The sequence below is a fragment of the Anguilla anguilla genome, chromosome 18, assembly GCF_013347855.1.
Source record: "Anguilla anguilla isolate fAngAng1 chromosome 18, fAngAng1.pri, whole genome shotgun sequence".
NCBI classification, from domain to species: Eukaryota; Metazoa; Chordata; class Actinopteri; order Anguilliformes; family Anguillidae; genus Anguilla; species Anguilla anguilla.
Window position 1 is genome coordinate 11,059,633 of NC_049218.1, and position 20,569 is coordinate 11,080,201.

General features: G+C 41.0%; 1 protein-coding gene across 1 annotated transcript in view; it reads right to left on the reverse strand.

Annotated features, from left to right (window-relative positions):
- The window catches only part of plpp4 (phospholipid phosphatase 4), a 46,092-nt gene that overhangs the window by 17,412 nt on the left and 8,111 nt on the right, over positions 1-20,569 (reverse strand). The window contains exons 2-5 of the mRNA XM_035399732.1: positions 8,120-8,228; positions 5,257-5,347; positions 2,080-2,143; positions 1,806-1,930 (exon numbers count right to left, since the gene is read on the reverse strand). Coding sequence (XP_035255623.1) covers positions 1,806-1,930; positions 2,080-2,143; positions 5,257-5,347; positions 8,120-8,228 — 389 coding nt within the window. The remainder of the gene's footprint in view (positions 1-1,805; positions 1,931-2,079; positions 2,144-5,256; positions 5,348-8,119; positions 8,229-20,569) is intronic.

Below are 20,569 nucleotides of genomic sequence, written 5' to 3' on the forward strand. Positions count from 1 at the left end.
GGCCCGCTCTAACCATCTGTTGTGGAGGATGTGTCCCTGGCTGCCACGAGTCACAGTCCATGAGACCGAGCAGAAGCAGCTCCCTGATCCGGACACGAGAGGACGGAGAGGAGAGGCTCGCTAAGATGAGAAACTAGCCTCCTGAGAACACCATTACAATTGTTTATTTGAGGCGGGTCTCACTTTACTATGACCGAACTTTTACCATCTTCCTGATCAAATCACCATCGAAATAAATTCAGAGGGAATCATTAAATAATTTCCCTTGGGGATGTTTGTTTATTAATTTGCATTTATTATCATAGACTAACAATGTAACACTATTCTAGTGCACCATAATCCCCACACTGTGACTTTAATTGTTTTTCCATACAACTTTAGTAACGCGTCACACTTCAGGAATATCCACTCATTTCAATTCTTACCTGGAACATGAATATCATCTTTGTTTTTATAACAAATGGTTCGACCAAAGTGTGGCTCAGATACTCTACAAGAGTTTCACAATTGATGATGAAATGCAGCCTACAGCCATTTTTTGTTTTGTTCATAAGAGGGCCTCAGACCAAATATAGATTTAGAATCTGAAGAACACAATTAATACTAGCAAGCCATGGGACATAAATGAAGGCGACAGATTGTTTATATAGACAGGAAGGGCCCTAGAAAAAATAATAGTGGAGAGTGGCAAAAAAAAAAAACTAAAATCCTGAAACCAAAATGAGTAAAAACAGGAAATTTCAAATTGCTCTCTTGATGCAAATCCTTTATAGCCTACGGTACCAGAAGTGCGATCGGTCAACCGCCTACAATATACCCCAATGCAAATGAAAGAGCAATTGAAAGCACACAGAAACCAGAGATAATTAACTCACTTGATCCGGAACAGTAAACGCCACGGTTTAGAGATACACAAGCGTCCCACGGTCACACAGAGTCAGGTGTCCACTGAGTGATGGCATGACACCACAGTTTCCCGTGCGTAAAACCCGTCCTCCGAAATAGATAGTCCCAATAAGCTCACCACCTGCAGGTTCACAACCTTTCCTGGTCAAAGAGAAAGGTCCTCGCTGCTAGTTTGGGGAGCCAGTTTCATATCCCATTAAAGGCCGGTTTATGTGCAAGTTCAGACGGTTCAGGGGAAGGGTTCTCCTGGGCATTACAGTGTCTGATAGCTCTGACTTCAGCCCAGGCTTTCTTGCTGCTGACCTTAAATGGCAACCAGTCAGAAGTAAAGAAAGAAGGGATAATTGGTTTCACTGCTTTTGAAGACTAGAGAAAGAAGCTCACAAAAATGTGCCAAAAGTGAGAATTGTGCTAGTCATACAAAAACCTTGTGTGACCATGCCAAAAAAACACAAAAAAAATTTAAAAATTGTCAAATGTCTTAATATAATTCTGATTTCAGTGTTAGGACATAGCAGTATTATTTATTATAATGCCATGCTGATTAAATGAATGAATAAATAAATGAGAAATTAATGAACTTTTTGCATGAGACAGACATGAAAATGTGTATCAGTTCTGTTTTCAGAAATTTCATTTTCAGAGTTGGGCTCAATATCAGTGCTGTAACTAGGAACTATGATTTCAATGTTGATATTAGTATCAGTGTTGAACAGGAGAATATCTGCGTCAGTGTTTGTTCTGGTGTCAGTAGTGGGTCTCAGTGGCAGTGTTATTTGGGGAATGCCACTCTTAAGAGAGGGTCTTGATGCTGATTTTGAGAATCTTAGGGTCTGTGTTGTTGTTGGAGTCAACCTCACAGCTGATATGGATAGTTGCTGTCGATTTTGGGGACTCACAGGAGGAGTGGCTGCTGGGAAAACTCTTGCGCCCCTCAGCCACCAGGTCTGGCTCGCCTGTGCACAGCATCTTGGTGTTGACCTGTCCATCTGGGAAACAGCGATGGAAATAGTCGGGCCTCGGCCTGTAGGGGGCAGCACAAACCCACAATCATGTTGTACACAAACCATTGTTTAATTATTGCTGTGGCATAAGGTACAGGTATACATGCATGTGTATATGCACATGTATGTGTGTATTATATATATATATATATATATATATTGTTCTTACCTGCCCACTATCAATTTGATGGTATTTGTGAAGACTCCATTCAAAGCCAGGGCCAGAGACACAGCTGTATATCAGACACATACAGAGAGAAGGAGGATGAGGACAGATGGACTGGCGTGCAGTGATTAATTAGATATTTCACTGTTATGATGGCTGCTCCTCTGTAGGTGACTAGACAGGACAAGATGAGTCTTCAGTTGGGGAAAAGCAATGAGCAAGGCAACTATGCCGGACGAAGATTGGATAAGATTCAAAACCACTGACCTCTTAGGCCAATGGCTCTTTAATTCAGCCTTATTGGGTAAAAAGTACATACAATAAGAAACAAAAGTAACAACAACAACAACAACAACAACAACAAAAAAGCAGGAAGTGCTGCAAATATACTGCCCTAGAGGCTGGGGGGAAAGCAGAAAACAGAGGCAGCTCATAAAATAGTGTGCTGCAGCTCTGCTGATTAATGTGTCCCTTTTCTTCATGGCACCGCAGACTGCATTTATAAAGTCCCTGAACCAGAAACACCAGGGCTGATTACCAGTGTGCATCCCTCCACTGTGGGTTGAGCCAGCTCCTGTGTACGGACCTGCAGGTCTGTCAGGTTTTGAGTGACAGCAGCAGCCAAAGGGGGAGGAGCAGCTCTTTTTCTGCCCCCCCAGACTTTCGTCTGGTCTAATATCAACTAAGTCATGTGACATAATATTATAAGGAAAAGCAATGTGGCCCCACTCTACTGCTATCATCAAACAGACAGCAGAATAATTCTCCTCTCCCTCCATGTCCACCGGTGAGAAGTTTCACCACAAAAGAGTCCAGTCTCATTTTGAGCCATCTTCAAACAGGCCACAACCATCATTCTGCAGCAGAGAAAGCCACAGAGCCACCAGGGTTTGTGGAGGAAGCCTACTGTAGCAACAAAGTGGCCAGCTGTAAATAAAACCAAGTGGACAGCCTTCCTTTGTTACTATGTGAAACAGCAACGCTAGTGCCATGTTTATTGCTGAACATATATTTTAATGAGTTCTGCCCACAGCAGTGAAAGCATCAGCGGGCCAATTCAAGCTGACAGTAAAATATAATGAAAATGGGCTGATAAATAAGACTTTGAAATACAACTGAAAAGCATTTAAAGCTGGCATTAATTATACATTTGTTTTTAAATAACATTTTTCTATTAATCGTTAAGCAGGCTGGCCGTCGATCGATAGAAAAGCGAAAGCTGCATTTTCAGTCGGGTATTGCTCTTTTGTGCTCAAACTCTCACAAACTTTAAAAAACAGACGAAGTAAACAGCTCATTTAGAAGCTGCTGAGGTTGGCGAGACTGCATGACGGTGACGGTTTTCACCATAATAACCCGCTCTCTCCCTCCCCAGGCGGCCACTGGAGCGGAGTGGAATTATCTCCCGATCCTGACGGCAGCAGACTGGAACCGTGCACGGTCATTAAACAGCTTGTTATGCGGAGCGGCTCGACGCGTCAAAGGGAGGCAAAAAACGTAATGAGAACCAGTTCAACACGACCAAGAATTCAATTAGCTTTTAAACTGAGGCAAGCCCCATAGATTATTTGCAATGTCCCAATTTTACTCTTTTTTCCTGTCTTTTTTCTTTAAGAAAAGCAATGCAAATATGCACTCTAATGAAAACCGAAAGCAGAAATTCTTCGGCACTTTGACGGCAATTTTCTTGGTGTTCAATAGAACAGGCTCCCAGGGACTTGTTTGTGTAATAATGAGGCTTATTACCAACAACCAAATTCCTGGACAGGGTGAATAGAAAGGGATTAAATTTACCGCTCTGACGATCCTGGCTATTCATTTAGGTGGGGAGTGCCGAAGTGAATGCCAAATGGTGTGGGAGATTGGTTTTCAGGAGAAGACTTTATGCTGGTCGATCAAACAAGAGTTAGAATGATACTCCTGAAATTAAAATCTAAAGGTTTAGCTGTTGTCTGATTAAAAAACACAGGGACTGTAGATTACTTATCTAGCTTTCAGCATAAATAGATGTTTTGAAGCGTCAGCGCAAACGCAGAATTGTTATTAGTGATGCCTTGCATATGGTTACTGTCTCACATTTTCATGCATGGACACCACCCAAATCAAAACAGTTCAATGCTTGGGAACTTGTGTTGTTTAAGTGAACTTGGGTTATTTTAATAGGTAGTTCTGGGCAAAGGTAGATCGTTCTGCTGTAAAATAGCTTTACCCCGTGTCTAATCATTACTCTATCAGTCTAAGGTGATTATATGTTGGTATCAATTCATCTTTCATATATTCCAGATTATGAGAGATGTTCCACAAATAGCATGCATGGTTATACATCAGTTTTATTGAACATGGCCTCTGTTAACATTGTGAATTTTTTACATTTACAATTCATTGACTCATGTTCTGGTTTAAGATCCAGCAGCACATGAATATGTGTTATACACTGAATTTCATCTAATCATGAATAACACTAATTATCCCTCTCTCCCCTTAGACCTACAAAGATACTTAATGTATTTAATACATTCACAGTAATATCTACTAAATAAATGAAGTCTACTTGTCTCATTTAAATTATACTTTTCTTATTCCTATCAATAACCAGTTTCACTGTTTGCTTGCTTTGCTCAGTAATTATGCAATTTGCAACATCACAAAGCTTCAGTATAAATATGAATGTGTCCCTTGCTCTGTCTAATTGGATTTGTGTTAAATCATATTTAATTGATGACATTCACTGTATTGTCTCCCACTAGACTGCAAAGAAAGTCTGAAAAGCAGCAAGGCTGTGAACAGGACTAAACAAACAGCCTCAAATTTTATGTGCATAATTGCACTGGAAAAAAATTTGCAAGCACACTTCCTCTGTTTTGAATCAAGGCTTGACACCAAGAAGACACTGGTGAAGTATAGAACATTGCATTTTTCTAACAAAGGAATCTGTTCCATAAATACATTGAGTAGAATATCAGAGGTATGAATCCCAGCCCTATATAGACTGACTGTATATGAGTCACACTTTCTATTAATAACAAACTGGAAATAGACAAAGGGGTGTGTATCCTTGATTTTTTGTCTTATGCAATAACTCAAAAGAATACAATGTATTCTAAAGAATAAACTTGAAGTTACGAACATTTCACTTTTCTGAACAACCTAATTTCCTGTTCGTATGTGTGTGTGCCTTACCAAGACACGCCTCTTTGATCTCTGTCTTGTCTGTTCGACGTATGATCTTCACCACAAATATCACCGCCAGTGGGGTGAGAAAGGAAATGGCCTGGATAGAGAAGGAAAGAGACAACATTTACTGTATAGTGATTATGACAATGCATAAGCTAGGAAAGTGGATTCTAATATGGCCGACATTAGACCACAGGCTTGTCTCTCTGAGAAGTCGCTGTCCAAATTGCTTTCTCCAAGTGGCAGGCTTTATTGCGCTCAGAATGACTTCTGTTACGACTGGGAGTCTTGTGCCTGTCATCTGCTGCATGGAGTTTTAATTCACATTGCTTAAAATGAGCTGTCGCAGGATTTATCGCAGTTCCAAAGCTCAAAGGCAAGGCTGTTGTTGATTGGTCAGTGGCTGTCACATGGTAGCTTGGGCATTCTTAAGAATTGGGTAATAATTGCCGTTTAAGGAAGTGTTAATTATCTACAGCCGCCAGTCAGCAATTGTGTTTCTCTTCCCAGATTTTTAATGAACGGGAAAAAAATACTTGACAGTGCAGTTTTCAGACAGGATGATATGTTTATTATGTACTGTGTACAAATTAAATAGTTCTACTCTTATAACCGTGATGAATTTTTTAGGTTTTGAAAGATCTAATTAGCAGATTATTTTTTAAAATCCATATCAAGTCTGATTCTTTCCCTTTCTCTTTCTTTGTCCCCCTCTTTTTCTCAGTTTTTCACTGATTGTCAAGGCAGTTGTCCTGATAACCTTCACTTTGTTTCTTGTCAGTGTGTTGCAGTGAGGGTCTGAAACTGTGTGCATGCAGGCAGCTGACTGGTGGAGGCCTGGATCCTCTCAAGGGAAACAGGGGTACCTGGCCTATCTGGCACCCACTACCCTCAAAACTGTGGAAAATCAGGTGATTGAGCTTATGAACCGATTGGCTCATAGAGAGCCAATCGGACGGTTTGCCGGCAATCCGGAGCTGCAGCGAAAAACAGAGAGCATGATCTCCTGTGGCTCCATTAAAAAAACCTTTGTTCCATATTTTAGTTGCTATTTAATGAGTTGTAACTCCTTGCGGTCTGATTTTAATCATAACGCATCATGAATTAATAAGGAATGGCAAATTATACAATGAAAGATAAGAATACTGCAGTGAGTAGTGAGTCAGTCATGCATTACATGCCCCTTTCTTCTGGCTCAGAAGAGCACATACTGTGAATGCTCCTCCCCCAAACTTCACTGTTTTTTCTAGGATGTGTGCACATGTATGTGAGTGTCTGCGTGTCTGAGTTTAATGTGTATTTAAGAGCATAATAGTCAAATTTTTTTTCCAGACAGGCCATTATTTTATAACTCCAGCATGAGGCATCTGACCTTACAGGCAGCCATTGTCTTGAGTCGTTATTCCTAGCAAATGTCTGCTTGACATGAAATGTGTGTACCATGAATGTACTGTATGTGCATGTGTATGTGTGTTCAAATTCTTTGCCAGCGTTCCAGTATATCAAGGAGTCCTTCAACATTGATTACATCTGTCCTCATTTTTTTTAACACCAGGCAAAAAAAAAAAAAGGCATTTCATAACTTGCAGCTAATATGACACCAGTGTATACTTCTGTGAATGGCCATTCAGCTCTCAAGGTGATGGTCTGTGCTGTTTAATTGTGTGTGCTGAGAAATACATCTCTGCCTCTTCATAGGCGTCTGCTGCGGCCTCTCAGAGGGAACCGAGGCCAGACTCCCCCGTTACACCCTTGCGTTCCCTTTCACCACAGCATTGAGAAAATTTAATTATGATTTAAGGGCACTGTCGCAAATGCAGGCTAATACCTGAGCACTGAGCCGGGCGCAGTCAGCAGATGCCTCCTCTCTCTGCTTTCTCTGCCGCTAAATTGATACTAATTGGTTTTGAAAAATGCTAAATCGTGATTACACTGTTAAACTGTTAGCGTTATTGCAGATCACAGTTAGCCGGGTAATTTTTATGTCCAGTAGATTGCCAAGAAGGAAGCGTCCGCTTAGTGAACATTTAATATCGATCTATTTAATTTAGTTATTTTTCGTTATACCGGCAACATTCAGAGGTATCACCTCTCTTTCGTTTTTGAAAATGATATTTGATGCCTTGCGTACTCGAAGTTGAAGGCGTTTGAAATGGATCCAGGAACTGGCGATCAATAAGCATATAGCACTTTTAATCACGGTTGATGAGCACTTAGCTCTCATTATATCAGAAAGGGAGGGAAGTGAGGGGGTCGCAGAACACAATGATATTTAATCTACAGACCAACCTGCTCATTATCCCTGACAGGATTAATATGATAGTGACATATTACACTGTAATATGGATAGGATATTGCCACTTGCAGTGTTATGGACAAAGAATTGAAATCGGAAGCTGACCTTTTGTATTCAGCTAAGAAGAACATGTGGTTGGATGCAGAATGTTTCTGAATGCTACTTTTCTCATGTGGCAGTACAGGAGTACTCTAAAGTTTTAGAAACAGATCGTTTAGTTTAGATACTTACTATGTTAATTTAAAACTTTATAAATTAGTTACTAATTAATGATAATGATTAAAAAAATTTTTTTTTACAAAGTCTGTTTTATTCAACAGGGCAGATACAAAAATATTTTCACTGTAGAATCTTCCTCATTAATTAATTTTAAGTATGAATAGCACGGTCATTACAGCTTTATTAGCATCTATAAAAACATTAATAACACTATATACCACCATATTCCAAAGTGTTTCTCTCAAAGTTAGTTTTTTAAGCTAGTGGTAGGCAGAACTGATGTTTCAGCCTCACTGACAGTCTCTTGTAGAACGTGCTGGGGGATGATGGAAGCAAAAAGTGGTTTCTACTTACGAACATGACCCTCTTTGGAATGTGGTCAGACTCCACCAGTGGGTTCTTGTACAACCACATCTCCTCTGGCTGAATGACTCTCTCAAAAGGCTCCAGGAACTCCGTGAAGCTGAGGGCACAAAGATGGACAGCTGCCAATCACATATTTTGCTTAGAGTGGGATTTCAGGTTTGACCAGTTCTACACCCCTGTCCCTGCCCACCCCCCGAAATTCCATAAATATACATGTGGCGACATAGCACAGGAGGTAAGAGCAGTTGTCTGGCAGTCCGAGGGTTGCCGGTTCGATCCCCCGCCCTGGGAGTGTCGAAGTGTCCCTGAGCAAGACACCTAACCCCTAATTGCTCCCAACGAGCAGCCTTTCACCGTCGGTGTGTGAGTGTGTGTGTGAATGGGTGAATGAGAGGCATCAATCATAAAGCACTTTGGATAAAAGTGCTATATAAATGCAGTCCATTTACCATACACTAATTATGCCGAAGTTGAACTCACAGTTGATGTCACATCTGTTTCTCACAAGCTAAAACCTTTAGTAGAATAAGGACCAAGGTCAATCGAGGGGACTGTGTAGTAACAGTCTGGGCCACCATGTCGAACTCAACTAATTACATAGCTCGGCCAGAACGTTTTAATCATGGCACAATTAAATCAAAAGGGTTCCATCCAATTAGTGCTCATTTTCAACTCTACAGAAAAAGTCTTGGAAAAGTTTGGCAGATTTGACCGTTTTTATCTCATTCAAGGCTGTCGTAACTTTCTCTAAATTGATGGCAAAATGATGTTCACCTTCCTTCAGGGGAAAGGAGAGCACACTCCATCACAGAGATTGTTGGCTGATATTAATGTTTTCTTAGCTTTCTGTTTGTCGAGATCAATTGCTCAGTCATATAAAGCAAGGAAAACATTGGAAGGAAGGAAACTAATGGCGATAGATTTTTTCCCAAGGTAATTAAAGCTGTAAATCACTGCACAGCGTGATAAAGCACTTGTCATTTAAACAGAAGTACATTGCCAAAGCCATAGGTCATGATTTTACATTGCCCACCTTTGTATACACACACACACACACACACACACACACATATGTGTGATCAATTACTTTTTCTAAGCTGTGTTTTAAATGCAGCTGTGAGTAAAATACATTGAATATATTTATTGTTCACTCGCTAACATGTTGCCATTGACAGGTCAGGCAGTGGTACCTTCTCGCTGTAAAACCTGAAGTACGTGGGGCACAATTAGAAATAAAAGATTTCCCCTGTAAATCCCTCTTTTTCACTCAGCTCCATCAGATTAGCTCGCTCAGTGCTTTCTCCCACGTGCCGCCGCCAGTGGGACCTTATCAAACGACACTCTGTTCCCCCAGAATTCCACGGGGCTGTTCTGGTGCTCCATCTTTTGTTGCCGGGGAGGTAGGGGTGGGCAGGTGGAGTGAATGTAAAGCGTACCTGCCAATGATTATTAAGGAACAGATTTTCTAAAAATTAAATTAAAAATTAAAAATATTGCCTTTTGCCCACACACTCGACAAACCAACAGCACTGAAAACACAGTTGATGGTGAATAAACAAATAAATTTTGCTCACAGAACAGTTCTCCTCCATTCCCTGTTCTTTGTGTACAGTACACTATAGATACAGACATCAGAAGCATTTCTCTGTCCCTGTGATGTAACCTTAACTTTAGACAACCAACCCCAACTAGGCAATACAGCCAATAAAGGTGTTTGGGTAGTACACAATATACAGTATGTCAACAATATTTTGTGTTAATATGGTTGATAAAAAAAGTAATCATGATATCATGATTGATATATTATCATGCTACTTTACTGTAAAAACCAACATTTGAAGTCAATGTTTCTCTAAATGTAGTGAAAACCCTTATCTGGAATTATTATCATTTAAGTACGTCTTCGTGATCAGAAAACCTTTGGGCATGTGCGATTCCAAAAGAGAGGATCGATATACTGTACATATTAATATCGATTCATTATATTTACTTATACCATAGCTGCCAAAAAAAAAAATGTTCAGGATGGTTATAATACATCACAAATACATAGCATGTCTATAAAATATCACACATCATTGGTTGAAATATCATTACAGCTGATTAAGGCTTTTCAAAGCATGCAAAACTGGTTAGCATGCTAGCTCATTAGCAGCCTTACCCAGAGTGGCTTTCAGAAAGGTCTGAAGGATAATCTCCGTAATTTGTGTACAAAGGCATATTATGACTGAACTTCAGCAAAATACAGAATTTAAATACAAATGTTCATCTTAGTCTGCAGTAAAGAAAGCCACCCATATTATCCACCCATAAAAGTAAAATATTTGGCTATTTATGCAAAGTTGTCCTACTTATTTGCAACTTGTTCTTTTTAATTTTGTAAGTCTGCCTTGGGCCTTCCTTGTGATATTACATGTCAGTGGCTTATATTCATAACATTTCTCAAAATGTAATTACATTACTTATACAAGTGTATTTTTCATATGATTTATCTTGCATATTGTTCTCAACAGAAAAGGATTAAGGGAAATGACAAAAAGAAAAAGACCTTCATTCTCAGACCCAAATGCTGTAGATAAACGTATGCCGCTGGCATCCAGTTCCTTCTGCAAATTTCTCATCATGACATTTTCATGCAGACATATAGTACGCATGCACATACACACACACACACACACACAGCAATTGACATATTACTACTTTTAGATAACAATTGAAAGGTATATTCAACGTGAAATATTAACATTCTATATATACAATGCAGTCTCAGGAGTCACTCAGGAGCACAAAAAAAGTTGCTAAATCTGATAGCGTCACATTGGTTGCTCTCCCAAAAAGGACCAACATTAGCCTCTCATGGCAAATTTGCATGGACATTTTTTAGATACAGAGGGAAACATTATCATGAAAATCAAAGCGCAATGTCTGCAGTTTGAACAGTTTTTGTGTAAGGGTAGTGTTGACTAGTTCACAGTATCACCTATAAGCAAAGCATCCTTTCGTGGCAACCATCAGTGGCCATCTAAAATTGTAGCAGGCAATCTTCCAACAGCCCGTCTGCCTCAGCTGGACTGGTGGCATATAACGTTAAGCAAATGACTCTTGGTCTGAGTCAACGGCAATGAGTGCCAGGAAAAGGAATGCACGTACCGACTCAACTGCAGTGTGAATCACATCAAATGGCCAGTTAATTAACATGGTCGAAGGCAGATCAGAGGTTAGACTCAGTCGTAGAGCTAGCGTTGATTTTCAAGTAATGTTTATATTGATATTTAAATATTGGGTTTAACATTATTCAAATGAATGATTCCACTAGTAGAAGAAGAATTAGCCAGCTAACGTGTCTGATCAGTCAGGTGTGTTCAACTGCTTCTTTACTGCAACTATGAGAGAGTTTTTAGTATCTTGTATTGGTTTTAGGCTTTTGCCTCTGGAGTCTGTTATTGCCATTTGTCAGCATAAGAACCACAGCTGTCCCAATAAAAATCAAGGAAGACATTATGAGTCTGAGAAATATGAAGAAAAAAAAAACAGTCAGAAACAAAATCAACCATTTGGAACATCATTAAGAAGAAATAGAGCCTTGGTGAGCTCAGTAATCACAAAGGGCCAGGTAGGCTTAGGATCAACTCTACAGTTTATGACCAAATAATTCTATCACCAGTTGTATCATCAGAGAAGACAAGTGAGCCAGTATCTGTGGCAGCCATACATGCCCAGACCATAACACATTAAGAAGAAAGAGAGCACTGATGAGCTCAGAAATCACAAAGAGCCTGGTAAACCTAGGAAGACCTCTACTGCAACACTTCCCTTTATTGATGATGCAACTGCTGATAATAATTTAAAAAAAATAATAATAATAATAATAAAATGACTGACCTATATTAGACGAGATGAGTGGAGTTAATTGTAGAGTCTGTTGTTCTGTGTGAGTGTGTGAGTGTATGTGTGTGTGTGTGTGTGTGTGTGTGTGTGTCATTTAGCCATCAAGAGCTATTTTCCTTGGTGTTAAACAGCAGGCCTGGCCTACATTTCATTAACAGTGAAGAGACATGAAGACTTGAGACGTGTTGCTAGTAGCACTTCCAATTAAATTTATTCCTGTCTGTTTCTCATACTTTGTTTGAAGCCAGTGTCAGTGTCCTACTTGTCATCCAAACTGTGCTACATATGCCTGCCCCCCCCCCCCCCCCCCCCGCCCCCCGCTCAGCTGTAGTCATCAAAGACTTGACAAAGTTATGACAGCTGGCAGTCTCACAGAAACACTTTGGAAGAGATGGCTGCATTCTCAGATAGCAATACTACAAATACTCAATGTTTAAATGAAGTTCAGCTAATGTAATATGTATTACATTCATATTTTGTAAAGGAGTCATCAGGACGTGGGTGATAATTTTTTTTTAATGCTTGTTGTTTTTATAATTGATCTACCTAAATGTATTGCCACTTACATATATAGATATGTACAGTATAAATAAAAATAATAATTCAGGGGTTGAGTGCAAATAAGTATTAAGTACAGACCTATGCAGATCCCCTCTTCCTACCCTTTAGCAACTTTTGATTTTTGATGCTTTTTGAGGCTGTGGTCTCATTTAAAGAAGGTTTTTTAGCTAGGGCCCCCCCTAGAACCATGGTAATTCAAACCATTTCTGTACAGTATACAGTATATGGAGATGTGTGTGTGTGCGAGTGAGTGAGTGTGTGAGTGAATGATAGAGAGAGAGAGACAGAGAGTGAGAAAGAGGGGGAGATGTGTGCACTGAAGTAACAGTTCATTGTTCTTCTCCATTATCCACATGTAGCCCTGAATTGGTGCTGGGCTCCTCTGACAAAATTTCCTCTCAGAATTGATGAGTCCGGCCCCATAGAGGAAAGAACAGGGGCAGAGCACAGCTTTGAGAGGCTTCTCTCTCTCAGCTCCGCTAACATGCAGACAAACTCCTCACTGCAGGGAACACTTTACCTGAAAACAGCATCAATAACCTGTGAACTGCTGAAAGAACAATCCTGGCAGGACTCAAGCATGAGAATATAACCTCAATAAGAAACATGTTCCAGTTCCATGACCGCTACAGATCCTAAATGTCACCATTAGCTCAGTAAAGTCTCCTATAATGAGCCTGCATCAGCAGCAAAATGTCTCCTTTATCTCAGTAAAGTCTCCCGTGGCGAGTCTGCTACAGCTCCAAAATGTCTCCTTCAACTCAATGAAGTCTCCAGCTACATGCCTCCTGGTACTGCAGTGTAACAGAGGCCCAATGTTGTGAACAGATGCATGCTTGTGTGCATGTAGCCATAAATCCTAATCACCACAACATCCAAATTTGATTACACCAGAACGAACATGGAATGTGCGCAACAGTATTCGTTTGATACCCCTCCCTACATGCATAAACTGCACTCCCCCCCAACCAGTGGCATAATATTCACTCTTTTCTCTCGTTCATTCTTTTCTGCCCTCACTTTAGCTATCAAAGCCAGGGATAATGTGTCATCGCTTATTCTCACTGCCTTTTCCTGTCACTCCCACATTTGTGAGTTCCCACGGGAGAATTACCCACCCCCCCCCCCCCCCCCCCACCCCCTTCCCCCACCACCCCCAACCTGCAGTAAATTAAAACAGAGCCATCTCTTAGCTGTGCCTTTGTTTCCAGTTCCTACGCATGCACCGCAACACAGAAACTGTCCAGGTCTCGAGGGACTTGTGGAGATGTGGACAAGTTTCAAACTAACCTTAGATGTGAGCGGTTGTTACCTAGTGTGCAAAAAATGCCACTGCCATAAATTGTAGGAGTTTAATCAAGGTTAACATGTTATAGGCTGATGACGAATATAGGTTATAGAATAGAATAAAATATCTCCATTTAGCTAATGCACTTCTATTATCTTCAAGGTGGATATCCATTTTCAAGTTCTGCGCTGTCCAAACAAAACTGCTTGAAAGGATTCCTCATCGTGGTGTCAGAATAACATTGATATGAACAAGTATCCAAGCATGGTTTTAGTATTTTTGGGACTAGCCCAGGAGGAATCTTTATAATAAAATAATTTGCTTTGTTGCCTCTTAAAGCATGTACTAATACCATCAGCTCAGAGGACCTTTACCCTGATATCAGAAGGTTGTGAGTTCAATCCCTAGCTATGCTTACTGTATGCTGTACCATTTGCTGCCAGGTCAGAATTGGCTCTATGATCTCCAGAAGGAACCGTTGTACTTTGACACCTTTTGTGTTACAGAAATTAACTTCAGTCCTGAGAGACGGTGAGACATTCAAGGTCAATTTCTGTTTATCATCGCCTAAAATAAAAAACAGTATCTAGGGGCTATGGACACTGCTAACAGTGAATTTCCCAGCATTCTCAAGGGCCCAAGACAATCCAATGCAAGTGGCCCCCCAGATTGCATAAACCTCGCAAGAAATTATAACATAAATGCACTGAAGCCAACACGCCGCAGGGCTTCCTATGCTGTCAAGTATATTTCATGCATAGGAAGCAATGGTAGGGACATTTATAAAGATGCATCCCAGATGAGTTGTAAGTATCGTGTGCTATTGTGTTCAGAACTATTTTTTACTATGCATTTTTTGAGATGACACAGGCCGGGCATAAGAATGTGTCATAGTACATAAGCCCTGTTCCCACATGCCTGGAATCTATTGACGCAATGGCGGAAGGCAGATGAGCAACTCACAGAAAGAATGAAGTTAGAAGGGACGAAAGAGGGCACAGAGTGGGAGAAAAAGACTGGAGGAAAGGAGGAGAGGAATTGGAGCGACAAGAGAGAGAACTGAAGAAGACAGAGTAACAGATAGAGCAGGGAGGAAGGAATGGCAGAACAGGTGAGGGAAAACAGTGGAAAAAGAGAGCAGCGTTCACACCTTCCTCCACCAGCTCCTGACAGGAAATTATCCCCACAGACACACTACTGGAGACAGTCTGTCAAGGGAAAAGGGTTGTCTGCTAGCCAGTCACACCCTCCTTTATGGACATGTCAAGCTGTCAATTGTGGAGCGTCGATGCAAGATCACTGTTACTTAGGGAGCCAGAAGGGAAGGAGTAAATAAGATGCTGCAGAAACGAGTGGTCTCCTGAAAAAATGACGCACCTTTGACGTACGCAGCCTCCATTTTGGGGACTGCAAAATACGTCGTCTTTGAGAAAGTTTTACTGGATCCGTCAAAGTGTCCTGGATTGTATTTTTCAGTTCTCTCTTTCAAAGGGGAGGCACAACTGGAAATGAAACACGTGTCCTACAATGTGATCAGTTGATTCACTAGGTTCATATTACTGCATGTGGATTTTTAAGACTGGTCTTCAAACGATCAGGGATTGTCTATGGAAGCTCTCACATTTACTAACAGGAGGCGCTGTGGGTCAGCCGCTGTGTGAGACAGGTCCACTCATACATTATTTAAACAACCACCAGTGCCTCTTTCCCACAAATTCCCATAATGAGAATGTTAACACTGCATAGCATCTCATAAACAGCTGACCAGCAAAAAAAAAAAAACAACTGGTACTTAGTATCTACAGGCTCTCAGATAGGAGATTTATTAAAATCTCACATTTAGTTTAAACAAGATACCTACCGCAAGCCAATTATAATGCAGTGCAGGAGATTCAGATTGAGACACAATTCATTTTTATTACAGGCTATTACTTTAAAACACATAAATATACTTATATAACCTAATGATAAGCCGTAAGAGTTGCAATGCTGCGTGTAAAATCCCTCCCGAGGGTTTAAAACACACCTCCTGCTGTCGGCTCTGAGGAAAGGTCAGGCGGTTAAGAGAAGCAGAGTCTCAGTTTGTGGCGTGCATGCGGGACTCTTGCAAGAAGATCATTCTTCAGCTGCGGTTTTGGATTCCAGTTCTTAAACTTTAGCTTTGACTTACCGCCGCCATTGCCATCTGCAAGTTAAGCAGACACCGGAATAGATTCCCTAAAACGTGTCGGAAGGTTATAAATTTGAAAGTCAAACTTCGGGACGTAGTTGACTGAATCCAGGCCCAGGAGGGCTTAGGAGGGGAAAAGGCTGAGTTTCAGATGTACAGCCATGTACACAGTAAAATTTCCGGGGGAAATTCAACTCTAACCAAGTACATACGGGTCCAAAATGGACAATATGTTCTCTGTGAGAGTTTATTTAATATTTAACATTTTACTGTGTCGAAGAATCAGTCCAAAAAAAATTGCTGAGCAGCAAACTAATCTCATCCAGTATATTTAAACCAAGCGTTTCGTAGCCTACAGTTTTAATGGTCCAGTGCTGGCCAGCAGGAACTCTCTATGTGTCATTGAGCCATGGGCAGTACAGTCATTGGCCCTGACGCTTAATTAAGTCACAACTTCCAGGCTGGCGCAAGAGTGGTCAGAAAATTCCGGAAAATCTCACCCAGACCTGCAAATTCAGTGCGATCAGGGACTGAGTGAGGCATCCTTGATTCAATAAGGCACATGGTCTTAATTCAATGAGAGGCTTTGGGAGGTCACTGAGGAGGAGAGAAGGAGCTGGGAACACAGACATGGCTTCGTGTAATTACCGCATTCGGGCGTATTTATTTATTTATCTATTTATTTATTTATTTATTTCTTTATTTACCGCGGGGAGCAATAAACGTGTCGGTTTGTTCCTGATGCTCACTGACGCGAGGTGCATGTTTATTAAAAGCTTTGTGGCGCTGAGACGTGGGGAGTAGCTGAAATGGTTTGTGAGAAAATCGCAGCACCGGGCCCCTGGGGCATCCCTAGCTGCGCAGGTAGTGGGTGTAAAGTAATAGAGCCAAAATGAGGGGCCAGATTGCAACGCGGCGCCTGAGGAGCGGCCCTCCACGGTAGCACTCCGAAGATTCACTGAGGTGGGCGGATCTACCGTGCCAACAAACATACAGCGACTGCTGCATATTAGAATAAACTGGATAGACACACCAGCATATTGCGGAGAACTGCTTGTGTTATGCTAAAACAAAAATAGAACAAAAATATTTTTTTTTTAAAAATCCATTTCAATATTTGTTATGATTTCATTGCTCTGTTGTGAGTCATTATGCTACTATGTATCTTTATTCCTGACTGTTGCTTCTTTAATTATGTGAGTGCATATGTTTGTCTATATACTGTATGTGTTTGCATGCACATGCATGTGTTTCTGTATGTATTTGAGAGAGAGAGAAACAGAGTGAGTGAGTGAATGAGTGTGTGTGTGCGAGTGTGTGTGTGTGCGTATGTGTGTGTCTGTATGTGAGTGTTTGCGTGTGCTTGTGTTTGTGTGTTTGTGTGTGTGTGTCTGTATGTGTGTGTGTGTGTGTGTGTGTGCGTGCGTGCGTGTAGGAGGGGTGGTGGTGGCGAATAATTCCCTAGCCCAGGACTCAGGAGCTGTCACCTTGGACTGCCGGTTGTGATTATCACAGTTACTTCAAGTAATTGATTGGGTAAGAAATCACATCACCCGTCTCATTTTCCCCCCATCTTAATGACTGGCTTGTTAACACATTACTCTCAGCAGCAGCACAAGCTAGCCAGTGCTTCAGAGCTGAAGAGTTGCCCAAAAGTAGCATTCACGGTCGCACAGGCAGATACCATGGATCAGCACAAACGCATGATACGTCGATTTCAGAGCCGGCCATGCTTCACATGGTTTCTATTGCCTGCAGGGACGGAGATGAATTTATACCCCGAGCGACACATTGGCACAACAATGGGCCCACAGAGACATCTGGTCCCCCACTGGAAATGGCAAGAGGTGGGTGGCACGGGGAGAATTAAAAACTGGCATCTCATTGCGCTCGCTAGATCTATTCCAATCACATTTTGTAATTACCTTGCTGTAGCACTTACTGAGCTGGATGGACTGAAGGAGAGAAGAGTGAAATTGCCAATGTACTTAAATTGTAAAGTAAGTTTGGAAGGGCGGGAGCTAGGCACTTGCTACTGCTTTCAACAAATAAGTACCTTACCCATGTATAGAGAGTAGATTATGACTCTGTGATTAATTTGTGTATTGTTCTAACACACAGAATTACAGAAGAAAGCTTGGTGTTAAAAGCTCACTGGCACAGCTAACGCAATATAGCTGCAGTGTCGTGTATTTGGATAGTCACACAATCTTTTTTGTTTCGGCTCCGTTCTCCAGCACATCGGATTTGGAATGAAACTATGAATATGAGGTTACAATGCAGATGGCAAATTGCAGACTGTCAGGTTTAATTTTTAAGGTATTTACATACTGTACCGGGTGATCCGTGTAAGAATTACAGTCCTTTAAATATTATTTTTACAGAGCCAAAACAACAAGTATTTCACTGTCCAAAAACTTCCAGACCACACTGTACAGTACATCAGAGGCAGACAAACAGTCTGCTGGCTTGTCTGTGCCATAGTCGAGAAACAAGGGCTGAGTGGCAGTCAGCACAAACAGATTTTTTCACGGCCGAATTGAATTGAATCCACAGTCCACAGACTCCAGCTGTGGTCGGGAGGAACTAGGGAACAATGGGGTTACGCCTGGATAATTGCACAATCATGAGTGGATTATCATGCTACCCACCTTTATTTATTTATTTATTTGCTTGTTTGTTTATTTATTTATCTTTTTTTATAAGTATGCAGTTTCTTTTGAGTATAGAATTGTTCCTTCTCTTCTAATTTGACATAATGTTAGTAACCACAGCAATTTGAAGAGCCTAAATTGCCATGGGTAGAAATGTATTGATGACAGATGAATAGGGTGAACATCAATTCAGAAAGGGATTATGGATAATGGAAAAGTCAGGCATATTTTGCCCATATTTGCATTCAGGGTAACACTTCTTTGAGTTGGTGCTCAGCTGAATAATTCAAAACTTTCTTCATGAACTTCAAGAAATAATGAACTGCTAGTAGCATTGTTATTAGTCAATACCCCCAACCTATTCCTAAAAGGTCTGTAGAAATTTCATTCTGGTCGGTATTCCTGCCTTAAACCTAGTCATGCACAGTCATTGTAATGCCGATTGAAATATTCATAGAGATATGGTCATTATTTATAATGTGAAATGTCAATAATGACAGTATCAACCCGAAAACAAGCTTGAGAGTTCAATCCATTCTGCCCTCTTTACTTCGTCAGCCAAATCCAAAGTAAATTTCTGTGCCGTAGGGTAGAAAGGGGCCAAGTTATTGGTGACCCTCTACTGAGAGTCTGACCTCATTTCCTGTTTTGGGTGTATAGGGAGACTGTTCAAACCCCTGAGGGAACAGGCCTCCCACACACACACACGCCCACAGACACACACACTCACATACACCCACCAACACACACGCACACACACACCTAAACACACACACAAGCCATTCCAAGAGTTGTTATACACATAATTTAGACCAACAGGGCTCACTCACGGACCTGACTGTAGTATTCGGGCTCTCAGGCATAGAGCAGAGCTGTGTTTGTCGCAGGAAACAGTTCAAAAAGTACGACGAGCTGAGGCAGGAAGTGACGGTCTCAGCAAGCATGAGTCAGCTGACAAAGCAGAGCACAGGACAAAGTCCACAAGGTACTTTGGGTTTCAGATGTACATGGATGCAGGATCCAAAAGCATCCACGAGCCACACCTGTACCAGGAAACCTGTAGCTTTATAGCCCGCAAAAGCACACACGTTACTTCATGTGTGATTCCGAAGGACTAGGTGTGTACATGCAAGTTCACCCTACAGCAGTGTGAATGGTCAGTAACTCTTCCACGGAATTGGAAAGATATTGATCGTGGATGGGAGATTAATTGTCTGAGGTCACAGGAACTGAGTTGCCCTAAGATCGTTGGTATTGATTTCCTGTTTGACACGGCTGTGGGGAAAAACACAAAGGCCACTATTTTCTGTTAGGTGCTAAAGTACGAGCCGTCAGCTTGAGGGGAGTTGAAATACAGAAACATGGAAAAACTTTTCCACATCTGTTTTCATCCTGTTTTAAACTCAAATAAATATCCATATTCTGGAGAACATCACATAATCAAGTGCTCGCTGGGGAAGCACAATGATTTGTGCGCAATCAACACTTGTCCTTAACTTTGACTTTAAAATAAATGTTTTTGATTATTATTGCAACCAAACAGATTTCTTAATGTGATTGCTAAACTTGCTGTGAATAAACAAATTAACAATTATATTCAATTGTGGGTAAAATGTAAGGACTAAAGCTTTAAGAAAGACTAAAGATGAAATTATAATGGTCATGAAAGAGATTGTATTTTCACCAAATTGTAGATCTGAGACCCAAGACGTTAGTCGGGCTTTGGTGACATCTTCATAATTGTGAACTCGAAAAAAAAATCCCTGTGTCAACATGCCTGATGCATGCGGAGTTATCTTCACTGTGCACGTTCTGAAGAGTGAGGAAACCCATCAAACAGGCCTGTCAGTCTGGGGTCAGCCATCAGGTGTCAGACA